We start from the raw sequence: 12,718 nt of genomic DNA, 5'->3' as shown, positions 1-12,718 counted from the left end.
ATGCTAAGTTTTCTTTGCATCGGATTCAGTTGAAAAGAGTAAGTACATAAAATTTCTACAATGTCTAAGTATGCCAGCAACATCTAGGTAGGGGGTGCAAATTCAGTGCAGGGGGTGCAAAAATCATTCTCGTCCTGGGTGCTGAAATCTCTAGCTACAATTCTGATAAAGAAATATTTCCTTTCGAGAGACCATTAATCGATTTACACCATTATAAAAACATAATAAAATAAAAGTATGAAAATTTAATTATCATTTTTAATAAAAAGCAATAATTAAATAATATCTAACATATATTAAAAACATTTCACCTATATTCTAATTTCTTGACATTTTGAACCAGTCGTTAAAGGAATTAATTTGCTAGTTTATAAATGTAGAAAATTAATTTCTTTAAATATGTTTATAAATATATATAAATAAATAAATAATTTAATAATTGACATATATTTCATGACAATTATATCTATGTATATATAAAACCAAGGTTTCGGGCTTGGCCACCCGTCTCAAAAAAAATCCTGGGTATGGGCCTGATTCTAAGATACACTGATTTTTTTGGTTGGTTTCCTCACATTCAAATATAATTCACTAGATTTAGTATTTCTTTCCTCCTGTAATGTGTGGAGTGAAAACACTTACATTTTTCTTTAAAGTGAACCAGAAAAATACTTTAAAAAGGACATTCTAACTATAAAACCAGATAAATTTTGACAAATACTGAGTAAAACTGATAATATTCAATGGATCACAACAGTGATCCATGAGACCAAAGACTTGATTTTTTTCTGTGTGACCACTGCAGTGTTAAGAGTAAGATTTTTTTGAAAAAAGTACTTCATGAACTTTATTTGAATGGACTCGAATATAAATATGAAATCTTCCAAAGTGTACAGTCTCTAATAAATCTATTTATATCAGATGAATTTTAATAATTTATAAAGCTGTAATCTTTCAATTATTACAGTATAGATGCTTGAAAATTAGTCTATTTTGACACCTTTTTCCTTTTCTGAATCTCAATTGATATTGAGAAAGAAATTGTGGATAATTTTTTTGTGAGAAATTGTAATCAGATGTGAAAATAATAGTATCGTATTAGATTATTAGGTTGGTATAATCATAAATTTCTTGCTCTAATTTCAACTTCTACTTATCCTTTTTAAAACCCTTTTCATTGATGAACCTATTTTTCTTTGTTAGGTCTGAATATATACATATTTAGCTGCTAATACACATCGCAATCGTTTTAGGAAAAACTGTGACTAAAACTTAATCTTCAATTAGGTTTCCAGTTCAATTATACTACCATACTCCTGGTTGGACCGCAGAAGAGTCGTCGTTTATTTAAATTATTTATTTCTAATGAACTAAACTAAACTCCATAGTGCAATAGCTCTCAGAGCCAGGGCCTGCTAAGTGGCTTTTCACTGGGTCACACATGGTCAGCACATCTAGTCTCATCGCCACTGTTTTCTGGCTTCTGAACCCAGAGCCTGTTACTTCTTTTCTTCCAGGGACCTGTAACGTAACGCAATTCATTGGTATTTGTCACCGTTCCGCGTTATTTCCGTACCGGGTACCGCGTACCCTCCCAAGTGCTGTGGACCGTTCCAAGGAAAATACCAGAACCTCTTGATAAGGCGAACAGTAACGCTTCTGCTATACCGTTCCGTTCGTACTCGAGAGTGCTTCGGGGACGACAGCTTTGGGTACACAGAGTGGAACGTTAAAATACCCGTACCAGAAAGCATGGAACTTGTTCCTTATCTGAATGCCGGTTCCGTTACGGTACGTACCTCTCCTTAGAATCATACCGGTACAAATTCATGATGGGATTTGAGATCGGGTACAATTGTAACAAAACCTATTTTCAACAAATCAAATGGGTATTGAATGGATCAGAAAATATATGTCACGTAACTCTTCATTTTAAAACTTTCATTGTTGAATTCTTGAAAAATCGATAATAACTAATATTAATGGAGGTTGTAGGCAATAAAATATAAATTGTATATATAAAAATAAATATGGAATCGTGAGATTTGTTATTAATAATGTTACTTTTATATAACCAATACACGTAATATTAGGGTGCAAGGTGATACCAACATATTTTTAAAAAATCTTTTCAGGCAAGATATTGAAAGTTCGACATGATGATAGTTTATGTAATTAGAATATAACCAACTAATACATATGGAAAAAAGGGAAAGTTAATGTACGCCATATTGAGAAATGTTACCATCTAAGTTACAGATCTTAAATTCGGGTTGACCTGGCATTGCCAATCAATATGATTTTGGTAAAACTGGAAATTACACGCCATATTAAAAAATGTCACTTCTTAAGATAGAGAAGTAAAATTCGGTTTGACGGTAGCTTATGCTAATTAGAGTATGGCAAATCAACATGATTGTGGAAAACCGGAAGTTGATGAACGCCATATTCAAAAATGTTACTTCTTAAGAAAGATACGGCCGCGGTGGCTCAGTCGGTAACGCGTCTGACTACCATGCTCGAGGTTCCGGGTTCGATCTCGGCCGGTTCAAATCCGGATGGAAGCGGCCCGGCGCCCACCCAGCGTCGAATAGACATGGGTACCTGGGGGAAACCCTGGGGGGTAAAGGCGGTCAGGGGCGTGATGCTGATAACATCACCCTCACTCATGACCGGATCAAGAAAGTGTGGGGCATTACCCCCACACCCCCTATATGCCTTCATGGCGTGGTGCTAAGCACAGGGGAACACTTTACCTTTTTTTTAGAGAAAGATACGTGAAATTCGGTTTGACGGTAGCATATGCTAATTAGTGTATGGCAAATCAACATGATTGTGGAAAACCGGAAGTTCATGGACGCCATATTGAAAAACGTTACTTCTTAAGATAGAGAAGTGAAATTCGTTTTGACGGTAGTTTATGCTAATTAGAGTATGGAAAATTAACATGATTCTGGAAAACCTGAGGTTGATGGAATTCATATTTAATTTTTAATAAATAAAAACTAAATCGACACTCAAAAGTATTTCTTTTTCAACATGGCGTCTATCAACTTCCAGTTTTACAACAGCATGCATTGTCCATGTTCGAATTAGCAAGCGCAATAATCTAACCTGCCCGACCCTGTGGCCGAGTGGTTATCACATCGCGCTGCGACGCCAAGGGTCCCGGGTTCGAATCCCGGTCGGGCTTGGTTGTTTGTGAATGTCCATTCATCAATTTCATCATTTCATCACTCATCCCCATCTTCGCAAATTAGCCAAGAGGCACAAAACGCGAAGTAAAATAAAGTAAATCAATCAATCAATCAAAGCAATAATCTAACCGAATTTCACTTCTTCATCTTAATAAAATGCATTTTTTATTATGCCGTCCATCGACTTTCGGTTTTATAATATCATATAAATTGACCATGTTCTAATTAACATAAGCAATCACCAAAGGAAAGAGGAATATTAAAGTATTTTTTTCCCGTTAACGTCCGGTTTTCCATAATCATGTTAATTTGCTATGCTCTAATTACCATAAGCTACCATCAAACCGAATTTCACTGCTGTATCTTAAGAATTAACGTCTTTCAATATGGCGACCATCAACTTCCGGTTCTCCAGAATCATGTTTATTTGCCAAGCTCTAATTCCCATAAGATACCATCAAGCCGAATTTCACTCGTATAACTTAAGAAATAACATTTTTCAATATGGCGTACATGAACTTCAGGTTTTCCGGAATCACGTTGATTTGCCATGCTCTAATTTCCATAAGCTACCATCAAGCCGAATTTCACTCCTGTGTCTTAAAAATAACATTTTTAAATATGGCGTCCACCAACTTCCGGTTTTCCACAATCATGTTGATTTGCCATGCTCTAATTACCATAAGCTACCATCAAGCCGAATTTCACATCTCTATCTTAAGAAGTAATGTTTTTCAATATGGCGTCCACCAACTTCCGGTTTTTCACAATCATGTTGATTTGCCATGCTTTAGTTAGCATAAGCTACCGTCAAACCGAGTTTGAATTCTCTATCTTACGAATTAACGTTTTACAATATGGCGACCAGCAACCTCCGGTTTTCAAGAATCATATTATTTGCCATGCTCTAATTCCATTAAGCTACCATCAAACCGAATTTCACTCCCTTATATTAAGAAATAACATTTTTCAATATGGCGTCCATGAACTTCCGGTTGTCCGGAATCACGTTGATTTGCCATGTTTTGGGCCGTGTCCGGATTGGCAAGCGCTCCGTCCCGCTCTCTCCCGTTGCTTTCGCGTGCCGTCGAAGTCACGTCCAAGTCGTCCAAATCTACATGTCCCCTTGTAGTACGGTTATCACTTTTCCCGCCAGGTGTCAGCCCGAACTTCACCCACCGCGCTCTGGGGCGCAGGCGCACCGCACGGAAGCAGAAGGCAGACGCCAAACAAACATCACAATGATTTCCACCTATTTACTACTCATTTTAAAAATGTAACATGCTATTTCATCATTTACAATTTTTCTACATTCAGTATTATCGATAAAATGTTAAAGTATCACTGAGTTTTACATCGTCTAATCAGTAAATGCTGTCTGCACAAAGTGAAAGTTAGAATATGGCTGCCAAGCGCAGGGTCACAGCGAGTCCAAGCGTGCATCTGTCGCTCCTCTCAGCTCTCCCCTCCGACTCCACGTCTGCCGCGAATTCGGACAACGGAGGTTGCCTGAGTCCCCGGATGGAACGGTGCTCTAGGTGACATCTGCTGCCGATTCGGACGCGGCCCTAATTCCCATAAGCTACCACCAAGCCGATTATTACTTCTCTATCTTAAGAAGTGACATTTTTCAATATGGCGTCCATGAACTTCCGCTTTTCCACAATCATGTTGATTTTTCATGCTCTAATTAGCATAAGCTTCCATCAAACCGAATTTCACTTCTATATCTTAAAAGGTAAATTTTTTCAATATGGCGTCCATCAACTTCCGGTTTTCCACAATCGTGTTTGTTTGCCATGCTTTAATTAGCATAAGCTACCGTTGAACCGAGTTTCACTTCTCTATCTTAAGAAGTAAAATTTTTCAATATGGCATCCATCAACTTCCGGTTTTCCACAATCATGTTGATTTGCCGTGCTCTAATTAGCATAATCTACCGTCAAACTCAATTTCACTTCTCTACCTATTTTAAAAGTTATGGGGCCTACTGCACATGCCTCCTAGTAACAGGTTTCCTGAAGGACGAATATCGACCTTCTGCGCAGGTCGTTGTAATTAGTATGTATATTATACATGAGCTTTTTAAAACTAATTGTTTCTATTGTTAATAGTTTGCCAGAGTGACGGTCTTCGAAATTTTTGCACAGCTGATACCATTATTAACAAATTAATGAAATATAAACTAGATAGTATTTATACATACGCTCCGTATGTTATGATACGTACTGTAAGTTCCTGTTACAAATGTTACCCGCTTCATCCATTTCTATCCACGTACCGGTATTTTAATAACAAGCGCTGGTCATAGTGCTTCAGTACCGGTTACCAACTTGTGGTTCCATTTTGTACCCGGTAGCCATCGTTCAGGTACAGTATGTGCGGATACGATCATACCCGTTCCATTCGTGACCCGTTCCACTCAGTACCTGAAGCGAATGGGTCGTTGAGTAACAGTACGCCTAATTTACCCAGGTTGTAGGTAGGCCCAATCTGTCCGGTACTGTGTGGAACGCCAATGCCATTGTAACGCATATCGATAGTTCCGTTTTTAACTTGACAGCGTTACAAGTTGGGTTACGTTACAGGTCCCTGCTTTCTTCTCTTCAAGTAGAACCCCAGTTGTCCTCCTGATGCTGGGTTAACACCAAAGGTTTGGGGGCTCCCTCTGGGAATGGAACCTAGGACTGTTTACACCAAAGGCAAGAGTGCTAACCATGTGGCTATGTGGGCCTCCCATTTCTGATGAATTACATCTAAAAAAAAAAAATAATAATAATAAAATTTTAAAAATGCATCTTGTCTTATCTTATCCTGCACTTTCCAGCTTGTTCAGGCGATAGTTCCATACATGAAGCAAAACTACCTTTTCTTTTGTGTTTTGCTCCTTTGAACCAAATTTGATTCAATTAATTCAATCAGTGTGCGAATTAATAAATGGTTGAGACGTTGTAAGTTCTCCCATTAGACAGCATATACTTGACAATAGCAAATATTCATGTGTCCCACCATCAATAACAATATACATTTAACATTTGTAGCATAGGTAGGTTTTCATAATCTCATTTGCTAACTGGTTCATGATAAAAGTACCTATAACAGTTTTAAATGGTATCTATGCAGTGTGGTATTTGTAGGGGGGATGGGGGAATTTCTCTTCTGGATACTTGTCCCCCTCTCTGCTTGATGAATTTTATCCCTGGGGGGGATGATATTTGAGGGAAACAAGAAATTATTGGCAATTTAGTTACTCTTTCCCACTTCGCCATTATATTACAACATTTTCTGTCACACAACAGGAAGCTCCATTTGGCGAACGCAGATGTGGCCTCAAGCGCTCCTACCTAGGTATATTCCTGGAACTGTCAAACAAGTGGCCAGGATCGAAGACCACCTCCCCCTCTTCCCTTTTCTTTGTCCACGGAATTTGGCAGGAAAACACCACCCCATTTCAATGAATGTGAAAGTTACAAATGAGTTGTCACGTGACTCGAACTTGTCACCACAGAACATCTGTATTCCTATGAGTGGAACAATAGTACACGAAGATAGCCTACATGGAATTTTTGACGCAAGCATGGTAGCCCTTTATGAATTCATTTTTAAAAGTACAGTGTTCTATTTTTTAGAATAATGGGCTAGATCTATTTGTGAAGCTAGAATGTTAGTGTAAAAGTGAGCGTTACAAGTTCCAGACTCTGCAATATCAGGAATGTGCCTTCAACATGAAGGAAATCTGATAAAGCTGTTGGCAGTGAAGGCTGTGTAGATCAAAGGATCGGTTCTGAAAATTTGCAAGTGCATCTACACATAAGGCAGTAGCAGCAATGTGGTGAGTTCCTCTTGACTGTTAGTTGCCCATTAAAAATTTAACAAATGGAAAGTTACACAGCTTGATGTATCTAGTGATGAAGTTACACATACATTATTTTTCAACATCACTGAATTAAAACACATGGGCAAGTTGGAACGTGGTATCCTTTGTTGGAAATATTTTTCGGTTTCAGCATGCATTGTCAAACACATTTATAAAATATCATGACTAAAAATACAGAATAATCGATATTGAATTCATTCTCTTGATCAGCTCCGTAACAACAATAGATCATGAAATTACATACAGAATGATGGGCGTTAGATATATATATTAGTGTGGTGATCGCTATTGTCTTGTATTCAAGAAGTCCCAGACTAATTAGGTGAAATTTGGCAGAAGCACTTGCCCACCTAACAAATTTTCAGAATTAATAAGCTGATGGAACTTGTCTTAAGCTCCTGGGACCAGAGAAGCAAGTTAATGAGTAATTTTTATGATTTCGCAAATATAAACTTAATTTAGAAAAGTAGTTGCGCCCTATTTTATGGGGCAGAAAACTTTTTGATTCTGCCCCCCCCCCCCCCATTTCTGCCCAAGTTCGATTCAGATCCGCAAAAGTTAAGTCACAGGAGTCATAATCTCACTTTAAAAACTATCTGTAGACCCAGTTCCTATTAGCTGTTCTGATCATAAAGTGGACTTGGCCTTTCCTTTCTGTCAAGATACAAATTGAAATCAGCAATATTTTAGCATTTATTAAAAATATGATTTGTTCGAAGCTTTTTCTCTTTAAAGTTGAGTGACATAAAATGAAGTATGGAGTGACCCCATTCACCATTTAAAACACAAACCCCTCTCCTCTAGCAGCCACAAAGGTGCACACACACAAACATTTATACATATATGTGTGTAGTGTGTGTATGTATGTATGTATATATACAGGGTGACCTTTAATTAGATGTATTCCCTGAAAGGGGTTAAAGTAGAGGCAATTTGCAATAAATTTGACCATATGATACCTCGTTAAAAAATTAGTAGTTTTCAAGATAATAGAATTTTTATTGTTTTTTTTAATTACAATTTTCCACATAAAAATACGAATTGAGAAAAAACAGCTCATTGTATGGCACTTATTTCAGCGTTTTCTGATAGCTAACAAATAAATGGTTCGTTGAAAAAAAAAGTTTGCCCCAAATAACAAGCACATGTAAGTAAGGGGTGGGTCTAAACTTACAAGTGGTGATAAAAAAATGTACTCTTAGTTTGCTTGGCAATGTATTAATAACAAAAGTGGTATGACACGAAGTGTACAAATTACTTAAATTACTTCCTTGTTTCATCAGCTATCCAACAAGGTACAAATGTTGCTAAAATTCACAATATAATACCACTGCACAAGCAAAGAATGAGTTTGTGTACATTGTAAAATTTATATGAGTAGCAGTATCCTCAATTTACCAAGAAGAAATAATCAAGGTACAATATTATGTTGTTTTTTTTTCCCACTAAGATCCTGAATATTGGTTTGTTTAATTTTTGGAATTATTTCAACATATCCTTTCTAAATTTCTGCTAAATGTTACAGGTCTTACAGCGCAAGATTGTTTCTACATGGGAAGATTATGTTACCATTCTGGGTTATACAGCAGAGCCATGGAGTGGTTGGAAGAAGCTTACCAACTGGCTGGATTAGAAGGCAACAGAACTGTGAGACAAGATGTCATACTTCAGTACCTAGATCATACTTTAAAAACAGTAAGTGAAACTGATTGAAATCAAACATCATCATCATCCCTTGCTGTTTCCTGCCTCTGGCTGGGTTGGCATAGAAGTCAAGCCTCTCCAATTTTTCCTGGTCTTCCACCACTCCTCTCTTTCCACGGTGTTCCAATCTTGTCCTCTTCCCCTAACACTCTCCTCTATCTGCTGTTTCCACTCACATCTTGGTCTCCCCCTTGGTCTTATTCCCACTCCTTGTGCATTGTAAGCTCTTACTGGTAGTCTTTATGCATCCATTCTCTTCATGTGTCCAAACCATCTCATCTGTGCCTGATCTATCCTGTCCTAAAGCTTCACCACCCCCACTGTCTGTCAGATCTCCTCATTCCTTATTCTATCCCTTCTAGTCTTCCCCAATATACTCCTTAAAATTTCATCTCCCCTGCCTGCATCTTCCTTTTGTCTCTCTCTGTAATTGTCCAAGTCTCTGCTCTGTACGTAATTATTGGCATATAGTACGTACCTTATTTCATTTCATAGGTACGTAAATCCCTGCTCCATATTAATCTTCGAACACTTTGATAGAGTCTACCATCCATTTGTCCTCTTCTGTTAACCTAACCATCTATTCTTCCACTTCTCTCAATTATGTGTGAAACGCCCTCCCTTGCCCAGGAAAACAAATGCTACCACTACCAAGATAGAGGCGGCAAAATCTCCCTCGGACAAGCGAAATAGCGTTACGGTCCAGGTTAAGTTCGTGTGTAGGAACCGGTGACCGACAGTGCATAGTGATAAGCCATATCGAATAAAAACAAAGACATATGTACTTTCAAATAACCACCTCTTTACCTGTAGCCGGGAAGCGGCTAGCTGCATACCTGAAAATCACGGGTAGCGACATGCGTACGAAATGATATAGCCCAAAATTAACATGAAAATAAAAAGTATATTCTATTCATAATCAACAAAGATCAATTTACTACATCTCCCCCTCTTTCACTCTCACTTTCACTCACAGAATCAATCCTCACGGGGTCATCGACACAAAGAATGATACATGACATGTACAGGTGTTATGACGATAAGCCCTAATTATTGCATTCTCAATTAATTTTACCTTACTTTTTGTCTAATCAGGTCATTTGTGATTTTGCTCCAGTGCTACTCAAATCCTAGCCAGCCCTTACTTAAGTTCACCTTTTTCAAAAAGAAACTAGTCGGCGCGGTGACAATACATTATTTGATCAGCATAAACAAAGGCGTCTCAACGGCAATTACATTCACGTGGGCAGACGTTTTCCTTTTCCAAGACCTCACGTGGTTCAAACATAACAAATAACCTCCATTGAGTGACGCAAACATATACTCTCTAGCAGGCGGGACTTAAACACTTCGCCGCGACGAGCAATTCATATTACCAGGCAAATACTTTTAAGAAATAATCACACATGCGGCCTGACATAGCTAGCAGCGACACAGCACTGACACATAAAAAATGAACAAACTTCCAGTAGATTAAACAATTAAGTGGGCGGCGCTTTACTCTAATGGTACGCACTTTAAACAAATACAAAGGAGCACAAACAACAATGAATTTAAGATCATTAAAAAAAATACCACAAGGAATAAGAAAAATTGACCTGAGACGAATAGATTACAAATGACAAGCACGACGGGAGTTTGATATGGAGTTTCGAGTTGTGTGGGCGTTTTCAAAATGTTGACGAATTTCAAGGGCGTTCTCTAAATCAATCGGGCCGTCACGTGCTGACAATCTCACAGATGAATACATTACCATCTCTCAGCTTCCGAGGTGCATCCTGGCGTCTTTATGGGTGATTGAAAACACATAGTATTCACACGAAAGGTTTCCTTGGTCGCGACGATGAAGATGCGAAAAGTGTTCATACGTCCGGTTCCTCGGTTTCTCTTCCCCTCGGGATCGGTGAACATCTCCGTGGTCTGGGCGTCGGGACGTCAACGTGGCGGCTGGTAGGCATCATCGGAGTGTCGACAGAGCGGCGCTCGACGTCTCTCTCTCCCTCTCCGTGGCGGCGGATAGGCGTCATCGGTGTGGCTCGTCGTTTCTCTCTCTCTCCGTGGCGGCTGGTAGGCATCATCGGAGTGTCGACAGGGCGGCGCTCGACGTCTCTCTCTCCCTCTCCGTGGCGGCGGATAGGCGTCATCGGTGTGGCTCGTCGTTTCTCTCTCTCTCCGTGGCGGCTGGTAGGCATCGTCGGCGTAGTCTCTTCTGACATCGGGCGAATCGACGGTAACGCCCTCATCTCTCTTCTTCCTCTAGCCCGCCAGAGTTTCCGGTGTTCCTCGTTTCTCAAAAATTATAAACGGCGTAAGGTAATCACGGAAACACGGTCTCGCTTCAACTTCTCCCAGCGGTTGAGGTAGGCGCACTCGTGTAGACTTACTGCCTATCACACACTGGTGTTCGCAAAACACAACAAAGTCCACTGTACACGAAGAGGTAGCATGAAGGTGCTCTCGTTACAAGAATCGCGGCAAAACTGTACACGGAGAAGTAGCACGGAGCTGCTCTCGCTACAAGGATCGCGGTAAGACTGCGTATCGAAAAACCATGTCCTTCGTTTTATTTAGATTTTGAAAAAAAGACGCTAGGCGTTCGTTGAAGTAACGCTTCCGAAGAGGTCATTCCACTTTGCTCTATTGTCTCCCAACTGGGACGAGCCGTGCTCGAAGTTGAGTTTCTGCGGATTAAGCCTCAGCCTCGCTGTCGCCCATAGCTCAATTGCAACCGGTGTCCACAAACTGATCAATTACAACCGATTTGATCTGGCGTCCGTAATTGTTGCTTGATCGCGACAAAACTCCACACATCCGTCCTTGCACACATGCTGCTGCGCTGGTATAAGTTTCACATGAATCTGACCGCTGGAAACCGAGATATTTAAATGTTTGTCACTACGGTCGAATTTCCTAAGCTTTAGACGCATAACGTGACCCTTCAGGTGCTCACCCTTAAGACACGCGAACGTCTCGTTCCTCCCGTCGGCTTGGCAAAAATCAAATATGTATTCTTACAAATTAAAACTCTCAACGCTTTGAATCAACACATTTTTTACCGCTATGGACAATAATAATAATAATAATAATAATAATGACGTCGGTAAATCTGACTGTCACATATGCTTCCTAGATATTTGAAACTCTCCACTACCCTCAACTCTTCCATGTGGTCAACACAATAGAACACAAATTTTATTTCTACCTTGTCGTTAACTTTCATTTTAATTGTTTCATTAATTTTGAATTTTAAAATGCATTAATTTTTAAATACCAAGTTGTTTCACAGTTGGAAATTATTTTGGCACTCACATGAGATGTACTATGTAGAAATTAAAATGAAAAATTCAGTCTTGGTCAGGACTCGAGCCTAGGACTGGCACACAGGGGCATTGCTACACTAACTGAGCTACAGAGCCAGCTCTGATATATCAGTTGAAACGAGGGTTGGCTTGGTAGCTCAGTTGGTAGAGCAATGGCATTGTATGCCAGAGACCCAGGTTTGACTTTTAGTGGAGGCTGCAATTTTTCATTTAAATTATTTTCTGGTTCATTTGTGAAGTTTCATGTTACTTACAAATGAGCAATGTATGATTATTTCAATATCTGATACATGATTTCAATTATCCTTGCAAATTGTGATTTGTACTGTTCATTCCTGATGAACTTTTGGCAGATGGATGACTACAATGATGAAACAATGGACCTGATGGAATCTCAGATTCAGCAAGACTTCCCAGAGTATGCAGATACTTCCTTCACACCTGAGGAAGATCTGGAAAACTATGCCTTATTATGCCGTGGTGAAAAATTATTGGTATCTATCTATCTATCTATATTATTACTTGTACTAATTATGAAAAATATTAATATTTGTAATGTTCCTTCGCTTACTTTTAACAGTAGCCAACCAAAGAGTGTGCACTTGCCACCTGTTACATTG

The 12,718-nt window shown here is 39.1% G+C and overlaps 1 protein-coding gene across 1 annotated transcript in view; it reads left to right on the top strand.

Annotated features, from left to right (window-relative positions):
* LOC145981791 (prolyl 4-hydroxylase subunit alpha-1-like) overlaps positions 1 to 12,718 on the top strand; it is a 61,731-nt gene that overhangs the window by 19,636 nt on the left and 29,377 nt on the right. Inside the window, exons 6-7 of the mRNA XM_083115214.1 lie at positions 8,600 to 8,769; positions 12,452 to 12,592. Coding sequence (XP_082971340.1) covers positions 8,600 to 8,769; positions 12,452 to 12,592 — 311 coding nt within the window. The remainder of the gene's footprint in view (positions 1 to 8,599; positions 8,770 to 12,451; positions 12,593 to 12,718) is intronic.

Source organism: Lepisma saccharinum, chromosome 2 (genome assembly GCF_977018435.1).
Source record: "Lepisma saccharinum chromosome 2, izLepSacc3.1, whole genome shotgun sequence".
Taxonomy (NCBI): domain Eukaryota; kingdom Metazoa; phylum Arthropoda; class Insecta; order Zygentoma; family Lepismatidae; genus Lepisma; species Lepisma saccharinum.
This window is presented reverse-complemented; position numbering and strand designations above follow the sequence as displayed.